The sequence below is a fragment of the Camelina sativa genome, chromosome 1 (genome assembly GCF_030686135.1).
Source record: "Camelina sativa cultivar CO46 ecotype springtype chromosome 1, ASM3068613v1".
Classification (NCBI taxonomy): Eukaryota; Viridiplantae; Streptophyta; class Magnoliopsida; order Brassicales; family Brassicaceae; genus Camelina; species Camelina sativa.
The window spans coordinates 11,142,076-11,162,363 of NC_141880.1; the positions used below are offsets into that span (position 1 = coordinate 11,142,076).

At 34.1% G+C, this 20,288-nt stretch overlaps 3 protein-coding genes and 1 pseudogene across 8 annotated transcripts; 2 read left to right on the forward strand and 2 right to left on the reverse strand.

Annotated features, from left to right (window-relative positions):
- Nucleotides 1–1,311: 1,311 nt before the first annotated feature.
- LOC104788448 (cyanate hydratase) lies at nucleotides 1,312–2,893 on the reverse strand. The gene is made up of 4 exons (XM_010514205.3): nucleotides 2,537–2,893; nucleotides 2,371–2,442; nucleotides 1,668–1,776; nucleotides 1,312–1,591 (listed from the first exon to the last, which is right to left on the reverse strand). The coding sequence occupies exons 1-4, from the start codon at nucleotides 2,875–2,877 to the stop codon at nucleotides 1,538–1,540; spliced, it is 576 nt and encodes a 191-aa protein (XP_010512507.2). The 5' UTR covers nucleotides 2,878–2,893; the 3' UTR covers nucleotides 1,312–1,537.
- Nucleotides 2,894–4,734: 1,841 nt separating this feature from the next.
- LOC104788434 (uncharacterized) lies at nucleotides 4,735–11,212 on the forward strand. 2 transcript variants are annotated; one of them, XM_010514191.3, is made up of 23 exons: nucleotides 4,735–5,346; nucleotides 5,818–6,055; nucleotides 6,854–7,177; nucleotides 7,310–7,411; nucleotides 7,493–7,552; nucleotides 7,638–7,867; nucleotides 7,955–8,078; nucleotides 8,160–8,340; nucleotides 8,422–8,450; nucleotides 8,544–8,692; nucleotides 8,772–8,874; nucleotides 9,005–9,100; nucleotides 9,198–9,244; nucleotides 9,322–9,445; nucleotides 9,536–9,598; nucleotides 9,678–9,737; nucleotides 9,816–9,977; nucleotides 10,057–10,130; nucleotides 10,218–10,311; nucleotides 10,403–10,539; nucleotides 10,620–10,700; nucleotides 10,794–10,899; nucleotides 10,989–11,212. In XM_010514191.3, exons 2-23 carry the CDS (start codon nucleotides 5,879–5,881, stop codon nucleotides 11,067–11,069), a joined length of 2,604 nt encoding a protein of 867 aa, XP_010512493.2. In that variant the 5' UTR covers nucleotides 4,735–5,346; nucleotides 5,818–5,878; the 3' UTR covers nucleotides 11,070–11,212. The 2 variants fall into 2 exon arrangements, with proteins under 2 accessions (XP_010512493.2, XP_010512500.2); XM_010514198.3 differs by having other exon boundaries at nucleotides 5,022–5,346; nucleotides 5,818–6,286.
- A 1,353-nt stretch (nucleotides 11,213–12,565) lies between these two features.
- LOC104788495 (uncharacterized) lies at nucleotides 12,566–17,491 on the forward strand. 4 transcript variants are annotated; one of them, XM_010514268.3, is made up of 14 exons: nucleotides 12,566–12,934; nucleotides 13,445–13,526; nucleotides 13,818–13,921; nucleotides 14,079–14,205; nucleotides 14,592–14,686; nucleotides 15,010–15,133; nucleotides 15,220–15,300; nucleotides 15,433–15,531; nucleotides 15,616–15,771; nucleotides 15,857–15,911; nucleotides 15,987–16,057; nucleotides 16,258–16,302; nucleotides 16,538–16,705; nucleotides 16,789–17,491. In XM_010514268.3, the coding sequence occupies exons 1-14, from the start codon at nucleotides 12,897–12,899 to the stop codon at nucleotides 17,227–17,229; spliced, it is 1,686 nt and encodes a 561-aa protein (XP_010512570.1). In that variant the 5' UTR covers nucleotides 12,566–12,896; the 3' UTR covers nucleotides 17,230–17,491. The 4 variants fall into 4 exon arrangements, 3 of the variants coding, with proteins under 3 accessions (XP_010512570.1, XP_087312868.1, XP_087312873.1); XR_015560953.1 differs by having other exon boundaries at nucleotides 12,585–12,934; nucleotides 15,862–15,911; XM_087456747.1 differs by lacking the exon at nucleotides 12,566–12,934 and adding an exon at nucleotides 12,972–13,369.
- An 81-nt stretch (nucleotides 17,492–17,572) lies between these two features.
- On the reverse strand, nucleotides 17,573–20,187 carry LOC104707002 (protein DETOXIFICATION 18-like; annotated as a pseudogene). Its single transcript, XR_015560954.1, has 7 exons — nucleotides 19,822–20,187; nucleotides 18,953–19,496; nucleotides 18,697–18,783; nucleotides 18,525–18,581; nucleotides 18,187–18,425; nucleotides 17,985–18,103; nucleotides 17,573–17,888 (listed from the first exon to the last, which is right to left on the reverse strand). The product of XR_015560954.1 is annotated as a protein DETOXIFICATION 18-like (transcript).
- Nucleotides 20,188–20,288: the final 101 nt, after the last annotated feature.

Here is a 20,288-nt window from a genome sequence, read left to right on the forward strand (position 1 = left end):
GGCGTAATAGTTTATGCAAGAAAAACAGATGTTCAAATCCGAACTCAATAGATTGAAATAAATTATCTTCACATACTAATACTAGTACTATACTACTATGGAAATTACTACTCCAAATCCAAATCTCTTGATATATACTAGCCTATGACTTGTAAATGTAAATAGTTTTCATGAGCTTGACCTATTCTATGAACTCAAGTTGTTACCACCTAATTCAAGAACTAGGATGTCTCTACTAAGTTAATATTCAAAGAATGGTTCATGCAACGTAAATTGAGGATTAAACGATGTCTTGTTTGGCGAAAATGAATAAAATTATATGTCAAAGAAAATAAAGAAAAAAAAAACATAAATTGAGGATAACTTTTTTTTTTCTTTGTATTATTGTACTATTTTCAGCAACATTTCGGATTTAGATTTCGGAAATGACACAGCAATGAAACTGGTTAAACCATTAGACTAACATTGTTTTATGTTCTTTCACAAAAAAAAAAAACATGGTTTTATGTATCTCGCTCATTCTTTTGTTGTAAGTGCACATTATAAAATACATTTTTGACTAGTATATCCTTTGTTCAAAAAAAAAAAAAAAACAAAAAGACTAGTATATCTAGGAGATACTATACTAATAATGAAACAAATAGTCATGAGTTTCTCTTGTTTTCACTATAGTAAAAGGATAGTGGAATACTAGGACTTTTACATTTAGGTGACCAAATCGATGAGTGATTACGAATTTATGATTGTTTACGATTTGACAAACATAACGTTTGCCTAACTTTGAACAAATTAACTTCAACTAGTTACTCGTTAAGGTTAGAAGCAGTTTACTACTATGAGAGGACGGTCCCACCGGTCGAACCGTGACCTGGATACTTCCCCAGTTTGGGTCTACTGCTTCTAACCGGTAAACAAAAAAACCCAAAATAAACGGCTATAAACCCGCGACCCGGTAGACCCGTCGAACCGGCAGGGTCACGGTTCAAAAAAAATTATTTGATTTCATTGTTTCACCGTTTCAGTTATTCTTTAAACCTTGCTAATTTGTATATCTCTCAATGGGCGACACATATCTGGTCGCTTCATCTTCTTCTCTACAATTCTCATCTCCTTTAACGTGCGTGCTTAACAAACTGTTGGTTTTTCAATCTCTCCTTTATTTCGAATTTTTTTTTATGTGATCGTCATCATTATAGTTAATCATCGAATATTTTAGCAATTGATTATGTTGTATACTTTTGTTATAAATAAATCGATCTTCATGTGTGTATCTCTTAACAATTTCTAATACTGACATGGTTACATCTCGGCTTCATAAGACTGCCAGAAACTTTATTCAATCGATATCAAGCATTAGTCAGAACTTGATTACAATGTTTAAGACAAAGATAGAAATGTTTTCTTGTTTTTATTAATGCCCTGTTATTCAACCTGAAACAGCTTTAACCTGGAGGCTATAGAATACAACATATAAACAAACACCATACGCATTACAATGATATAACTGACAATGCTTAAAGGCTTCTTTACATTTATATCATTCGCTTGTACTTCCCTTGAGATTAAGCCTTGAAACCATATTCTCCGTCCTCTGCAACAATAATCCCAAATCATTCACACATTCTGAATACTTATATTGAAATAAGCATTATAAATGCAACATTAACCTGTTCGGAATGTGAAAGATACTTCCCATCAAGTGTCACGACCACACGATTATTACCATCCACTGCCTTAACTTTGTCCACAGAGCAATAGAAATCTATCGCCGACATGCTAAACAAATACACACACAAAGTAACAGCGACTCAACATCAATAGGCATGAAAATATAGATAGATCACTCTCACATACAAAATTTGGCCAACACAAAAGCCAACTAGGAAGGAATCAATCGCATCTCACACACACAGAGGAATCCCAATATATCCTTTTTCAACATGTTCTGCGACAAAACTAATAATATTGTCGACATTTCTAGCTTCTCCTTAAAGCAATACCCATTTCAGTGCGTGCTAATTCAGCTACAAAGTGTTAAATAAAGTAAAGTTCATACATGTACAAGGTTCTATGTGATCATAACTCTACAGAAGTGAACACACCAGTCAAATAAATTAAGAATCTTTCCGTTCAATCCACTCAACATATGAACAAGCACAAAGGTAACTACAAAAAATGACCCTTCAAGCCAAGATCAAAACTCAAAATTTACAAAGAACATATACATACATGCCGATAAATCAATTCAATTCAATCATCTCAACATATAACACAAATGGAGCACAAAGGGTTCTACTACTAAACAATGGTTCTTTAATTAAGCAACGATTCAAGACCTACTTGTACATACTAAAGAAGATAGAAACTTACATGCCGTCACCAAAATCTTCATTGATAATCTCCTTAATACTCTCACCAAAATGCATCACTGCTTCATTCAACCTAAATCAAAAAATCAAAACCCAAAAAAAAAAAACAAAAAAAATCAAAAAACTAATCCCAAAAAAGAAAAAGATGTAAAATTTAAAGAGCAAACCTGTAGATGGTTGGTTCTTGAAAGAGATTAGGATCATAGGATCTCCACGGCGGAGACATCATATCTCCGATGAGGTCATCAGTCAGAGATGGTAAAGCTTCCTTGAGCTTCTGGACTGTATCGGGTTTGAGCTGGGCTTGACGACGGAGAAGCTGAGCTACGTAGACGTTGGTGAGACTAGTCTCCTCCGCTAATTGAGTATAAGTCTTGCCGGAAGCTGCTTTCACGGCGAGAAGCTTATCTGTAACACTCTGTTTCTTCGCCGCTTCCATTTTTTTGACTAATCCAATCACTTTTTTTTTTCTTTTTTTTTTTTCTCTTCGACTCAAACAACCCAACATTAATGTTATTTAGCTTAATAACCGAATCCAAACCAATTTCCCCAAATTTTGGTTCGATTTGGTTTGGACAAATCGGTTTATTATTTTTTTTTTTTGGTGGGATCGGTTAATTTTTTTTTATCGGGAAAAAACCCGAAAGAATCGCCATTTATTTTTAATTTAAACGTTTAATACCTCGTGTTTTTTTATTGGAAGAAAAATACCTGGTCTATTTAAATTTGCCATAAAAAATATTCGTTTATGTAAATGTTAGTAGAATCATACTTACGGATTAACAGACGTTTATTGTTGTGGTCTGATGGTACAATGTTTGAGTACTTTGTTTTAAATTTACATGATTCTGTCATGCTTATAAACGTCCGTTAATTCGTAAGTATGAATCTACTAACACTTATATAAATGAATATTTTTTATGACAAATTTAAATAGATCAAGTATTTTTCTTCCAATAAAAAAACACAAGGTTAAACGTCCAAATTAAAAATAGATGGTGGTTTTTTCCCTTTTTTTATCCCATACCTAATTTTACAATTAATTAACCCACGCAATGACTTTATACCCAATTTCTATCAGTCCATTTTTTCATTTACTAATTTACACAGCTTAACAATATTTGTTATTATCTAAATAGAAATAAATTCATTATTATTGTCATCAACCATAATAAAATTTGAAGTTGTTATAATAAGTGGCTGTATGTATTTATTTATTTTGTCAACGACTGAATTTGAAATTATCATCTGAGAATTAGGTGACGTGGAAAAATGTTTTTTTTTTTATCGTGGAAAAATGTTACCCGTTGAATAAATCTTGGGTCAGTCGAAAGTTTTATGTTTGATTTAGTGAGACATCTCTCCACTCTCGCTGCACTTGAAGAAGACCAAAGCATGACAAAGGACATGTTCACTTCGTCTCCGAGCTTTGCAGCCTCGGTAAATAAGGGATTAATATAAAATCTCACCTCTATATGTGTGATTTCGATGGATTTTAAAAAGAACTGGTGTAGACAAAATAACTGATTATATTAACAGAAACCTTTCGCATTCATCATTCTCTCCCCATATTACATGGTTCTGGTTGGTAGCCTTGTTTAAATTCTTGTTTTATGCTAAATATGTGAGTAAAACATGTTAATTCAAAATTCCTATATCTTTGATTTCAAAACCAATAATCTTTAAAAAAATCTAATTTGTATATATAAATCAATAAACTAATATAGACCCCTAAATATTTTAGATATGCTCGGTTGATTGATTCAATCGGACATAAAAAAAAATTAAAAACGATTTTTTTAATCCCATAGCTAATATTATAATTAATATTTTTATATGACAATCCGTTCCGCGGACTCCACTACCCCACCGCTAACTGCCCACAAGCCAACTTTTATATCCAATTTTTATCTGTCCATCTTTTTCATTTACTAATGAAAATATAACCGTTTATCATTATTGAAATAGAAATAGATTCATTATTATTGTCATGAACCTCAATAAAATTTTAAGTTGATATAATAAGTGGGTGTATGTAATTATTTATTTGTCAACGACTTAATTTGCAATATCATTTGAGAAATTAGGTGACGTGGGAAGATTTTACCCGTTGGATAAATGTTGGGTCTACAATAAGTCCACGTCTTAAAATAGCATATGGTCCTTAATTTTATATTAGAGAACTCAACTTTCAATGTTTAATATTCTTGCAAAGTTGGAATTGGCCTAATCTAAAAGTAGAATCTTCCATGACCATGCAATGCAACTAACATGTGTGTGTCAGTGTGTGAAAATAGTAAGCCGGAATTAAAACAAATCTTGACTAATTTTTATATTTTCCATTTCTGAATTAGGAACATCTTTTATAGCCAAAAAATGTAATGTAATTTACTAATTTTCCACAAGTCAATGCAGTTTTAAAGATTAAATTTTCTTTTTATTCCTATTATTTGAGTTTATTAATCAGAAAAAAATTTGAGTGTATTTGTAAAGGGTAAAAAAAATTAGATACAGTAGTTTTCTTGTATTATGTCAAAATGACACCGAGTAAAAAAAGTAGAAAAACGGATAATTAGAGAAACGCAAACGTCGAGTACATTGGAAACGAGCCAAAAGCAGCTTTTAACTTGTGGCCTCTATATATATATCTTTGCCATATAAACACAAAATACAATGTGGCTGGCTGGCTGGGCTTATCTCCTCAGCACAAGTGTTTCATTTTACACTCTCATCCAATAGTGTCGTTTACTCTTCAATCCTCCTCCTTCATTCCCCCACTCCAAATTTTTCTTCATTTTTTTTTTTGCTTTCTGAAAAACAAGAAAAGGTTAAAACTAATAAACCAAAATTTTTCAGTTTTAGAATTCCAAGATATCCGGGAATGAGCGTATCTCGCTAGCTAGACTCATTCCAGCCAACTCTGAATCCAATTCCCATTTCCAGATCCAAATCCCATTGTGTTCCAAACTAACAAGAGGTAATAGTATTCTCTACATTTCTCTTCTTCTTATGATAGATTTGTTCATTGGTGTTTATGCATATATACATATATGAAATAGAATCCGAATAAATTAATAAATCTTGGTTTTATTAGAGGGGGAAGGTAGAAGAGAAGAATAGTCACTGTAGGGATTCGAGTCTTCTACCATTGATTCTCATCTTCAATGCAGCATATAGTGATACCAAATTAAATAACTATGCATTCTTGGTTTTATGAGAAGGTAGAAGAAAGAGTGGTCAGTAATAAATACGAGTCTACTACCATTGTACTCATCTTTAATGCATTTTGCATTTACACACATTACAAATATCAAAAATATCTAGGTTGTAATATACGGAACTTTGTATAGTAAAAAATCTCTTTATTTTATTATTTTTTTTGCGTAATCGGTTGAGAATTTAATCCGATGTATCTGGTCAAAATGCAACTTATTTGTCTACAATGCAGGGACTACAAAATTGAAAATTTCTCTTTAACAAAAATTACGAAAGAGATAAAAAAAAAAAAAATGAAAGTGGCGGTGATAGGGAGTGGGATAAGTGGATTAGGAAGTGCCTACGTACTTGCGAATCAAGGAGTCGAAGAGGTTGTGTTGTACGAGAAAGAAGAGTCATTGGGAGGTCATGCTCGAACGGTGCGTTTCGATGGTGTTGACTTGGACCTTGGTTTCATGGTCTTTAATCGTGTACGTATCCCTTTCCCTTTCGCTCATTTTTATTTTAATTTTTTCTTAGAACTCAAAAGTTTTTTGCCCAAAAAAAAAATATAAAAATAAAAAGTTATATATTTTCTAGAATTTACTTTATCTTCGTGAAAGATGTGATGATCATTGAGGCTTTTTTGTCTTTATGTGTCCACTGGTCCACACAAATGGAGTTATGGACCATACCTCTGGTGTTGTGTTTTTTGGTTCACTGTACGTTTCTTTTTCTTCAGTTTGTCAAATTTATGTTTTAATTTGCTTTCTAAACTTTTGGGTACCAAGAACTTGGAATCACATCAATTAGTCAATTAAGTCAATTAGTCAAACGTACGTATTGTTGTTAGAGAAATGTCAAACGTACGTATTTGTAGACAGTAACTGTTCTCGTACAATTCTCGACCCTACATTGTGTTCAAATAAAGACCAACTACGAATTTTGATTGATATGATGGTTTTAAATTTCTTGTACGACTGTGAAATTTATGAATCTTTTTTTTTATATTATGACTTGAGTACATGACATGACATAGATAGGATGACTAATTAACATCTTATGACTTTTCAAACTTGCGAAATAATATTTGATTTGTGTTAATTTATTAGTTTTTGGTAAATTTTTAAAACTTGTCGGATTGTGTACACTGTTGAGCTACAGCATCTTGTCTAAATTAGTCTCAAATCAATTGTTATGAAAATTAAATGTAAGAACATATCCATATCTTCAAATGTTCATTGCTAGACCTTTTTGGATATTGATCAATACATTGAATATGTTGATAGGTTACATATCCAAACATGATGGAGTTCTTTGAGAAACTTGGAGTAGACATGGAGGTTTCAGACATGTCTTTCGCGGTGAGCCTTGACAATGGCAAAGGTTGCGAATGGGGAAGCCGTAATGGTGTCTCTGGATTATTTGCTCAGAAAAAGAACGTTTTAAATCCGTATTTCTGGCGAATGATTAGAGAAATTGTTAAATTTAAAGAAGATGTTTTAAAATATATCAAGGAGCTCGAGGGTAACCCCGATATTGATCGAAATGAAACCTTGGGAGAATTCCTCAATGCTCGTGGATACTCTGAGTTATTTCAGCAAGCTTATTTGGTGAGATTCTTGATCTTTATAATGGATAAGTAGTCAAGATGTTATATGAAGTTTTCTTGGACTAGGAGTAACCTTGAATATATATATATATATATATATATATATATATATATATATATGTATGTGGAGTAGGTTCCGATATGTGGTTCTATATGGTCGTGCCCATCAGATGGTGTCTTAAACTTCTCGGCTTACTCTGTTCTTTCGTTTTGCTGCAACCACCACCTTCTTCAGGTTCATTACTCTTCTCACATCTTTCTCCTTTTCTTTTTTTTATTTTCTTGGTTAACTTAGCTTAATTTAATCATTTTTCAGATCTTCGGGAGGCCACAGTGGCTAACTGTTGCAGGACGTTCTCAGACTTATGTCGCAAAGGTTCCAAACTAATTCAATGATGTGTACTTATGGTTGTGTTTTAGGCATATATTCATTTGAACCTAACTTGCTACCTACGGATCAGGTTAGGGCAGAATTGGAGCGACTAGGATGCAAGATCAGAACAAGCTGCGATGTAAAATCTGTTTCGACATCCGAAAATGGTAGTGTTACTGTTACAAGTGGAGATGGATCTGAGGAAGTATTCGATAGGTGCATATTGGCTATGCATGCCCCAGATGCTCTGAGATTGCTTGGTGAAGAAGTCACATTTGATGAAACTAGAGTTCTTGGTGCTTTCCGATACGTTTACAGGTTCACAAAATTCACACTTTTATTTATCTTCTTCTATAAAAAAATTAGTGAAGGAATTCATTAACAACAGTTTATCATCGATTGCAGCGATATATATCTCCATCACGACATTGATTTGATGCCACGGAACCAAGCAGCTTGGAGCTCGTGGAACTTCTTAGGAAGTACGGAAAAGAAAGTATGTGTAACATACTGGCTCAATATACTTCAGGTATACAAAACAATCTCTACATACGTTTAAACAAGAAAGCAATGACTTGAAGCTAAATCTAGATGAGATCTATTGGTGCAGAACCTTGGCGAGAAATGTGAACCATTTTTTGTAACACTTAACCCAGACCATCCCCCAAAGAAAGCATTGCTCAAATGGACTACTGGTCACCCTGTACCTTCAGTTTCAGCTTGGACAGCTTCACAAGAGCTTCACAAGATTCAGGGAAAACGTAACCTATGGTTCTGTGGTGCATATCAGGGTAAACCATATATATTGAAAACCTAAAAGATATAAATCCGTTTTTTCATTGTCTAATCTTTAGCTGAATTTTACCTTTCAGGCTATGGTTTCCATGAAGATGGACTAAAGGCAATGATCAAATTATATATAATCAAAGCTCCTTTCCTATACTACACATTGCATATTGTAATAACTAACAGTCTTATGAATTGTCTTATTCAGGCTGGTATGGCAGCTGCACGAGGTTTGCTAGGGAAAGAAACGGCTCTTCTGAACAATCCGCGGCATATGGTCCCTTCCTTGACAGAAACAGGGGCTCGGCTTTTCGTTACTAGGTTTATGGGACAATTCATATCGACTGGTTGTGTAACGTGAGGCTCATCTTATCTCCTCAATTTTAGATAATATTATGTTAAATTGTTACGTTAATACTTGCTATGAACTTAACAGAATACTTGAAGAAGGAGGAACTATGTTCACATTCGGAGGGAAAGATTCTACTTTTCCGTTGAAATCTGTCCTCAAGATTCACAGTCCTCAATTTTACTGGAAGGTACATATACAAATATGACAATGAAAAATGTTTGAATAGCCTTTTCCATTATATCATAGTTCATGAACCTGGTTCTTGATTCTTGATTCTCGATTTCTTGATTTCTTGATTCTTGTGTTTCGTCTTTTAGGTTATGACACAAGCGGATTTAGGACTTGCAGATGCTTATATTAATGGAGATTTCTCTTTCGTAGATAAAGACTCAGGACTTTTGAATCTGATTATGGTACATATTGTAATACACTTGTAGTAGCATACATGCTTTAGTTTGCGAGTTATTATTTTCTAATGTTTATCTGCTAAATTTATTAAACTTTCTGCAGATTCTCATTGCTAACAGAGATACGAAATCAAATCTTACGAAGAAAAGGTAAAAGATTTGAATTTTGATTTGCCTGCAAGCTTTATCTCCTAAGCTTTCACTCCTAAGCTATCACTCTCTTGCAGGGGATGGTGGACACCGATGTTTCTAACTGCCGGTGTAGCTTCTGCAAAGTATTTTTTAAAGCATGTCTCTAGGCAGAACACATTAACACAAGCTCGTAGAAACATTTCTCGTCACTATGACCTTGTATGTAGCCTGAATCTCCACCTCCATGAACGTTTCTTCCTTTTTTGGCTTTGAGTTTATTACTAAATTCTCTGTTGGGTTTATTCACAGAGCAATGAGCTTTTCGGTTTCTTCTTGGATGATACCATGACTTACTCCTCTGCAGTATTCAAGGTGACTTATAAAGAACTTCCATGATTTGTCTTACTTTACTATCATTCTGACAACCTTTTTGACATTATCGCGTTTATAGTCAGACGATGAGGATCTTAAAACTGCACAGATGAGGAAAATATCTCTTCTGATAGACAAGGTAAAGCATTTTCTTGATTTGAAACAAGGACCTCTGAAATTTCCTCTGTTCTTGAATAACCGAAGGGGGACATTTCAGGCGAGAATAGAGAAGAACCATGAGGTTTTGGAGATTGGATGTGGATGGGGAACTTTGGCCATAGAAGTTGTGAAAAGAACTGGATGCAAATACACTGGCATTACACTATCTATTGAACAGCTTAAGTATGCAGAAGAAAAAGTGAAAGAAGCTGGACTTCAGGTTTCGTAGAATCCATCTCTTGATCTGACTTCTGATCCTCTTAAGATATGAATGACTCATACAACTTCTGAAATTTCAGGATAGTATTAAGTTTGAACTATGTGATTATCGCCAACTATCTGATGTCCAAAAATATGACAGAATCATATCTTGGTAAGAAAAAAAAACGCACTTTTTCCCTCTGGTAATAGAAGTACGTAATTAAATTTTCTTATGACATAACATTTTTGAACATGTCAGCGAGATGCTAGAAGCGGTTGGCCATGAGTTCATGGAGATGTTTTTCAGTCGATGTGAAGCCGCGCTAGCAGAAAACGGCTTAATCGTCTTGCAGGTCATAGTTCTTGCTCATTTCTCTTGAAAGGACATTTCTCAAATGTTTTCATAACCATTTGATCGTTTTTATAACGTTTTGACCATAACAGTTCATATCGATACCCGAAGAGCGATACAATGAGTACAGACTAAGTTCAGATTTCATAAAAGAATACATATTCCCCGGTGGCTGTCTTCCTTCTTTAGCCAGAGTTACTTCAGCTATGTCTTCTTCTTCTAGGCTATGGTAAACATGTTTCTCCTGTTTTTTTTTCCTCCACCACAATCTCTTTGTTGAATCAATCTAAATCTAAAAAACAAATACAGCATTGAACATGTTGAGAACATTGGGATTCATTACTACCAAACTTTAAGATTGTGGAGGAAGAACTTCTTGGAGAGACAGAAGTAAGACAAATTTCTCAAAAACATTTCCTCTGCTTTATCTTCTGGCTTCATCATGTTTTTACTCACATAAAAAGAAACTATCTTTGTGCACAGACAAATCATGGCTCTTGGATTTGATGATAAATTCATAAGGACATGGGAATACTATTTCGATTATTGCGCAGCTGGTTTCAAGACTCTTACTCTTGGAAACTACCAGGTAATTGCATTAAACTTAGACTTTAGTTTCTTGCAATTAATCCACAGTGAGATTGTGAATAACCTTTTTGACACAATACACAAATGCAGTTGGTGTTCTCACGTCCAGGGAACGTAGCTGCATTCGCGGATTCATACCAAGGATTCCCTTCTGCTTATTGTATCACCTGAGAGGCACCAAACAACATTTGGTTGCTTATATTTTTCGATCTATACAATATTTTGATGAGCTGAGATAACAGTATGATTATTTATTTATTTGGATGGGTGTGCTAATTGTGAAAGTTTTGTTAAATAAAAAAAAGTGATTATCATTTACTTGTTGAACAACACACTTGTGGAAGCTTTAACCAATTGATACACTGCATGTATAACAATCTTGTATTGTCCTGATCAAAATGCCAATCCTGATCTAGTCTTTGTCAACCATGTGACTGGAAACTTTTAATATAGTAGTATTTAATCAACTCTATAATAGTTCACCTAAAAAATGTAGATAATAATTTTATTTGTGTTGATAGTCGCTGACAGCAGTAATCAACAACAAACCCATAGTTAGATATAATTAAAATCTTTATTGACTCATTGATGAACTGTACAATCTCCTTCAAAACTAACCGAACTCTCTGATCCATTGCGGCTAGTAGTGTTTTTGCTTATGCTTCCAAATTTCCAATGGTGAATAAGCATGAGATAACTTTTGCTAAAACCCAGCATTTTGTTAAACATGGTGGTCAAAGTGTTAACTGGCCACCTCTAACTTGTTGAGATCAAAGTTACATTTTACGAATATGACGGTCGTGTAGAAGAAGATGGTGTGCTGATTGTGACTATTTGTGAGTTTTCATTGCATTGACTCATTGATATTGAGTACTACAGATGGGTTTATTTAATATATTTGGTAAAAATTGTATACAATTAATAATTATATATAATACAGATATATCATCGCTGTTGGTAATAATACATATTTAATAAATTTAAAAGAAATGTATAAAAATTATAGGTGAAATTTTTGCCTCAACAATATTTGTTATGATTCACCAAAGTTAAAACAATTTAAATCTATTATTTTTAAAGTAATACGCGTCAAATTATATACATTTGCAAAGTTTAAATATTTTAATTATGCTGTAAAAAGAAATAAAAAAATTAATTACATAATATCGAAAAAATCTACATATTGAAATATCTCCACTCGAATACACTATTTTAAAAAATATTTATCATTTAACACTTTATAATATTTGAACATTTTTTCTATGTCTATTCTCTAACTAGAACTTTATTAACAATAATGTAACTGTCACAAAAATGGTGAATAATAGAAAAAGACTCTAATAACATAAAAAATGTCTAAAATGAAAGAAGTTATATAGAAAGTGTGTCATTTTGTAAATCTCTCATTGAAAAAGTGTTTCAATGGTATAAAGTGTAAAAAATGAAAGAATTTATATAGAAAGTGTGTTAAATCTCCCATGTTTATTTCCGGTTGCTAAATCAATCCAGATTAAATTACATTTTTGTGATCAAAAGATTATTTATACATCAAACAAAATTAGCTTAATTAATAAGTATTACCAAAATAAACTCAAAATATATATATTATTTTTTTAAAAAAATGTACTAAATAAATAAAAAATGTTAAGATATAGCTTTCATAAAGTGGCAAAAATGTAGGTAACTTACCAATTTTAAATACTAACCGAAAACAAAATATGGAAAAAATCGAAATAAAATTAATAAACCAAAAAAAAAAAAAAAAAAAAATCAGTTCTGTAGCTTCCTTCTTCTTTCCCCTTTGTATCTGCCTCTTCTTCAACCTCTCTCGACCTCACTGATTGATTCTTCTCGTCAACAAGTCGATCTTCTCTTTTTCTTTCTAAATTAGGGTTCCTAAAAACGAAATTCTGGTTATTTAAATTTTATCGAATTATATTGTTTTTTGTTGAGAGATAAAGAGTTGTAAAATTAATCTGTCTCTGGGTGAGTCAATAAATGGAGCAGCTTGTTAACTTCATCATTCGACCTCCAAGGTGAACACCCTTCTCTATCCCAATTTACGAATTCGAGTTTTTTTTTTTTTTTTAATCTTTCGATCTTCGCGATTGAGTTTTCAAATTCTCTCAATCGTTAAGTATAAAAATTTTAGGTTTACGCTCAATTTTAGAGTTTGTGAATTGAGTATAGGCAGAAAAAAAAAAAAAAAAAAAAAAAAAAATTTGTGGACCGCTTGCAAAATTTGTCTTCTTCCTAATTTTTTTTGTTTTGTTTTGCATTACTTTGTGTGTACTTCACTTGAGTTTATCTGATTAGAAGAAGAATCAAATTCTTTTTTTTTTTTTTGGGTACCCATGTGAATGTGATCTCTTTGTGTCAATACTAATTTTAGATTCTACTGGGGTCCTGATTCTGAATCTTCAAGAACGTTGGTTTTTGACTTGGGATGATTACTTACTGAACTTGAAAATGTACCTAAGAGGCTGTAAACATCTATCTGAAGATTTTCAGTTTGTTGTTTTGACTTGATGTTATGTGTGCTGCAGAGCTGAGTATGATCCAGAACATGATTTATTGGAAAAGGAGTTCATGATGAAAGGTAGATGGTATCAGAGAAAGGATTTAGAGGTACTAAAGGATTTATTTTTTTCGTTATAAGCTTATAAAATCAAATCTTTTTGTTTTGTGGAACCTTCTCTGTCCTGGATTTTTATGTATCTACGATAGTAATAGATGGAGGTCCTACCATTGTTTTCTCTTGTAAACTCAAAATCTATTTACTGAAAGTAAGATGTGTATACTTTTTTTAAAAACCTGTCATGATAGTAAAAGAAACTGATTTGTTAGTGAATAGTGTTTTCATTTGCTAATTTGTTTTCTTGTCCTGGCTTGAGTGTTGTTCGGATGTGTCTTTGGCAGGTAAAAAACAGTAGGGGAGATGTTCTCCAGTGTAGTCATTATATGCCAGTTGAACGCCCTGAAGGAAAGCCTTTGCCTTGTGTAATATACTGTCATGGAAACAGGTACTGGAACCTTTGACAGAAGATATTTTGAGCTATAAATTATCAGGAATTTGATTCGAGTTGTACTTCTTAACTTTGTATCTCGTGTTCCTTTGGTTTACTCTTGGTCCTCTTGATTCTTTGCATTACTTAATGGCCCTGCAATTCTGTCTTCCAGTGGATGTAGAGCGGATGGCAGTGAAGCCGCAATTGTGTTGCTGCCTTCAAACATCACAGTTTTCACACTTGACTTTTCGGGATCGGGTCTCTCAGGCGGGGAACATGTCACCTTAGGCTGGAACGAAGTACGTGTTTCTTTAATTATTCTTGTTTATCTCTTCTACTCTTCAGAATATATTGTTAAGTTGGAGTAAACATGTTTGTCCAAATTTATTCCATTGATTCTCATTTTAAACCCATGTAAACCAATATGGTGCATCTATAGAGGTACCCTACTATCATCATGATGAAGACATATTTCCTTTGATTTAAAGGCTATAGAAACCCTAGTTCATGTTTAGATTGACAAGTGGAGAATCCTGGAATTCATGTCGGGTTGTAGTTTTGGTCTTTGACCATGTCACCTCTGTATAATTCTTCACCAATAAAGTCACTATATATATTATTCTGAAATCCGAATTCTGAGTGATCATTCTTCTTACTTACGTTAAATTGATGTGAGTGCTTGTAGAAGGACGATTTGAAGGCTGTGGTTGAGTTTTTGAGGCAGGATGGAAACATATCTCTGATTGGGCTATGGGGGCGGTCAATGGGTGCTGTTACTAGGTTTGGTCCAGTCTATAATTTATTAATTTATTAATTTATTAAGAGTGTATCCATTTCTCTGCCTTGTATGAAGTTTTAGTTAATGGTATGAGACTGTCTCAATGGAAGTTCCTCTTATATGTTGTGAAGCTTCACTAGTTTTAGTGGGTACAGTTGGTGCTGTGATACTTTCCGGTGATTATCCATATCTATTACATGTCACGAGTGAACGAGTATAAGAGATTAATGAAGTTCTGAAATATGAAATTTGTCTTGGAAATCACTTGTACTGCTTGCTAAACTATGATAGCATTGTGTTAAATCATCCCGTTTTATTGTTATAGCTTGATGTATGGAGCCGAGGATCCTTCGATTGCAGGAATGATTCTAGACAGCCCATTCTCCGATTTAGTGGATCTGATGATGGAACTTGTAGATACATATAAGTTTCGTCTGCCGAAGTTTACTGTAAGTACATTTATATTCTGGTTTGATTTGTTCTGTCTACTGCAAAGAGATTTTATGGTATTAAGGTTTCTCTACTGTATGTTCAGGTAAAATTTGCGATACAGTTTATGCGGAGAGCTATTCAGAAAAAAGCAAAGTTCGATATAATGGATCTGAACACCATTAAGGTCGTCTTCTCGACTTGTTTATCCCTTTGATCTACTTGATTGCATAAGTCTGATATATACAACAGCTTTATTACTTTGTCATGATCATCCTGGTAGTTGGATAAGTTTAATTGTTTATATTCCATGCTGCAGGTGGCAAAGTCTAGTTTTGTTCCAGTTTTATTTGGACATGCCTTAGATGATGACTTTATCCGCCCTCATCATTCAGATCGGATATATGAAGCTTACATAGTAAGTTACTTCCTCAGGCGCATGTTCATCTTCTACTAGTTTCAATGTGCTTCAGTATAAACATCTGCCTTACGATTATGGTAGGGTGACAAAAATATCATCAAATTTGAAGGAGACCACAACTCCCCAAGGCCTCAATTCTACTTTGATTCGGTAAATATTTTTTTCCATAATGTCCTTCAACCTCCAGAGGTGGTGGGACCAACATTTTATGACCCATTGGATGAATACTTTGCAAAGGTAATGCGACCATTGGACATATGACTGTTTAAATACTTGTTTCTGCCTAAAGAAACGTCAATAATGATGTTTGTTTTATGTTCAGGGCAGTTGGAGCACTATGCATGACACAAATATTCCACAATCCTCAGTACAGAAAAGTGAGTCATACTGGTTTTCCTCTGAAGTTTCTGGCAGGTTTTATTTGTGCTCAAAGTGCTCATCTTTTGTCTTAGGTTTAGCCGCGGGTAGCATCTCTGAAGCAATTAGTGAAGTCCGCAAGAAACGACCCATGAGTCGCACAGATGTCAGTAATTCTCCAGTAATCTGGGTCTTTTCAGTACTTATATGTCCTTTACAATTACTCAAAACAGCTAATGTTCATAGTTTTTCTCTTGCACAATTGACTAAAGTAAAATGAAATATTCTTCCCAGTTCCCAAAAGGATAGGTTGCAGTATTAAGCTTTCTCCTTTGTAATATTGATGTTTTTGATTGTTTTCCTCAGGTTCCATCGAATGTCACATCTAACGGTTCTCCATCAGAAACTAAGGTATAAAATCAGTTGCTCCTCCTTTCCTTATCCGCTTTTATTTTGCTGTGTGTATGTTTTTACCAGTCACCATGTCAAGTATATGGTCGTTTGATCATATAATGGTCATTCAATCAACAATGGTAGAGTCACAAGTGCCACGGTGACCAGCTTTAAATCGTGCGATATAGAAAAGAAAACTAATAAAAGAGACAAAAGTCGAAATTTCTGATGTGGCGTAATGTTTTTGTTTCAGGAAAAAGAGAGTCATGATGGACACGACAGTTCATCTCCTGATATGATAAACTTTGATTTGTCAAATGGCGATCAATACCCTCCTCACCTTAGGATGGCTTTAGATAATGATCAATATGTGGAGTATCAGATGGAGGATTTCCCATCTAATGCAGAGGAAGAAGAAAGGGTGAGATTGAAAACTGGATTTCTAACCTCTCTTAATATGTCTATGTTCTGTTGATGTTCTCATAATCTTATTTCTTTATTCAGATGCTTATGAAAGCGGTGATGGAATCATTGAAAGACTTGGAAGTGCAAAGTCAACAGAAGAAAGATCATCCTGAGACGAGAGTTCATGGTGGCTCTGCATTTCTAACAGCAGCTCAAGGCCTTCCTTCCAGGGAAGAATCAACTTCAACTCGAGCAAATCAATCAGAGACTGATTCGGCTTCCAGTCCAGCAACACGTAGCCAGGATCAACTACCGTCGTCTTCCGAGCCCAATCCTCCAAGTGAGACCTCGACTTCTCTGGCGAGACCCATAAACGCTTCTGGTCCTGGCTCTTTAAGCCAGAAGGAAACCGAGAACAGTGACATGTCAGGAGTTACAAAGGCCACGGTGACAGTTGAACGTAGTAGTAGCGCACCGGGGAAAGTCTTAGATGGGTTAATACGCAGGTGGGATCTAAACTTCTTCAAAAACAGCAAATAAGTCCAGTTATGTGTTTGGTTGTGTAATTGCGTCAAGTCAGTTGCTATACATATTGATTCAAAAATAGAAGGGTTTTTCAAAGGTTTGTCATGATCGATAGGTGGTTAATAATTAATTTCGTTGTTGGCTTTGGTTGGTTATTCAAATGTTTACATATGATTTTTTATTCAAATGTTAGTGTTCGTTTGTGGGCTTTGAACAGTTTGAACAGAGATATACGTTGTGTTTATTCCAAAAGCACTTTATTATCTTGTTACAAAAAGCATGATGATTCAACTAATGTTCCTCTAAAGTTAAACTTAATAATGTATTTTCTTGAACACAATCCTTCCTTGATCACTTATTTCAGAAATTCCAAGGCTTCTTAAATCGGTTGTTTGACAAGAAACCAGTTAGGAGTTGGTTTCAAAGATGGTTTACAGTGATGCTTTACATTCCAAAATTAACAAAGATAAGTTCAAAAGTTCTAACTAAGCGTGTGGAAGAAGATCATGAGTTATTTATAGCGTCCACAATAACATTCTTCTACCTATAATACTCTCACTTAAGAGTTTTCAGACCGTAGCAGCATTCAGCTTTGTCCACCTCCGGAAAATTGTCATAAGCAACAGACATAAGGATTGGCAAACCATCCCACATATCAGACCAATCCACAAACCCTGTTTTCACCAAAAATATATCAAAATAATGAATCAAACAGAATTTAACAAAAAAACAAACTTAAATCAGATTTCAAAAGAGAGACAAACATTCACCTTGGCATACAACTTCAACTTGAAACCACAAAAGACGGATATAGGCATTCCAATAAGGTAGAATGTTCCTAAATTTATAACCGTGACTATACGCTGCCATCCGCATCCTCTTGCAACTCCTGTAAATAAATTTTGAATATAAGTTTCCGCGCTTTGATGATTCAAAAAAAAAAAAAAAAAAGATTAGTAAAAAATATTTTACCTGATAAAACACCTTGGATTGAATCAAGAGTTATAGAGGCAGCAAGAAAAAACTTCAATGATGCAAACTCGTCTTTAATCACATGGCTATTGCTGAATAGCCCAACCCAAACATCATGTCCTATAAGTATAGCAACCACTATGCAGAGAGCAAGAACTAAAGACAACTTAACGGATACAGAAGTCGCTTTCTTTGCCCCTTTTACATTTCCTGCTCCAAGTTCATTGGACACACGCGTGCTGCAAAGTTTTTGAAATATACATTATTTTAAAAAAACAATATTACTATGAGATGAATACAAAAGTATTTTGAAACAATTATTGATGAGATGAACAAACCTTGCAGCTGCGCTAAGTCCGCATGTTAACATGTAGCTAATTGATTCCGTGTTGACGCTGAATGAGATCAATATTACACACAATAAGCTACTTTTTGTTGATGTAATGTAAAAAAAACTTGTATAAATTATGAGAGTGATATAATAAAAAAAAGATAAAAATAAAAGCATACCATATAGCTACCAAAGAGGTGGTGATTTCTGGATTTGGCATCAATCCCGCCAAGAACACAAGAATCTCGAACGCCCAATATTCTAAACTGTTGCAATAAAAATAGTATTTTCAACTTCAAAAAGCATATGAAATTTTGCTTGTTAACATGTATGCCGGGTGTGTCACAACGACAATACTAACCCAAACCATTGGCTTTATGGTCAAACAAGTATATAAGAAGTTTTAGTTGAGAATGGTTATTGAATCTGACTTACCATACCATAGCAGTAGAAGGGATGCTTAACGTCAAGTTTAGAACTACATAACGAAACGATTCCAACGAGAATCCAGTCCATGTTTCCTTAAACTTTTCTGAACAAACCACATAAGTTCCGAGAGAAATGAAACCTATCCACAATGAAATAGATGTGGCTATTGGAGCACCAATGAATCCAAGCCCAGTTAAATGCACCAGCGCATACGTAAGACCGATATTAATCACCAAGGGAAGGAACGAGAAGACAACTAGCGGAATAATGATGGATTGTGTTTGGCAAAATCTCAGAATGTTTTGTAAGAACCCGTAAGCAAATAAACCGGGGGATAAGTACTTCATATAGAGTGCAGCTTGTTTGAGATGCTAGCATCTTGTCTAAGAAGTAAGAAGACCGGTTCCGTGAAAAACCATAAGATGGTAATGAGGATGGTGAAGACTAATGAGACAATGCAAGATGATTGTAGATGAACCCCCAACATCCTGTAGTTTTTTGCACCAAAGCCTTGTCCACATAATGTCTCAAGTGCTCCACTTAACCCTGTCTAAAATATTAAGGCTCATTAAATTTCTTTATACACAAAATAACACCCATATATATTATGCATATAAAACACTCATTCAGCATACGTTCTGGATAATACGAAAAAGACAATTTAGACAAAACACATAAGCCCATCCACTTGTCAATACCACTTTTTTTTTTTAATATAATATTTTAGAACAAAAAAATGGGGTTTTGTAACTACTTTGGTCCAAGTGGGTTTATTTTTTATTTATTTTTTATTTTTTTGGGATTTAGTAACGTATGGAGGTAGAAAACAAAAGAAAAATGTTGGATACAAATTTAGCTTGAAGAATAAGGAGTACCATGAAAGCAAAACCGGTGACGGTAGCCCAAGAATTAGCGAGGGTAGCACCGGCAAGCTCAAGTTGGCCGAGATGAGAAGCAAACATCACCGAGGTTAAAGGGATACAGTAGTAGAAAACATTGGTGAATATCATTGGAAGAGAGTAAATAATTTGACTCTTTGCTTCTTCCACGTCAATCATTTTTTGAACATATGTTGATGATTTCCCTCGTCCTCCTTCACCTTCATGGTCATCCACCGACGTCGAATCAACCATTGTATCTTCAAGGACTTTTGGCATTGGTTAGGATCGGAGTATGGAGAAGACGATATTTTTTTATTTGTGAATGTGAAGAACTAAATAAAGGATTAAGTGAAGAGCTTTAATGGGATGTGTTCAAAGGACCTGTCTATGTCAGAGGAGATGCCAATCAATTTCGACACTTCACAAACACGTGGAAAAAATAAGAAAAACAAGTAAAGGTA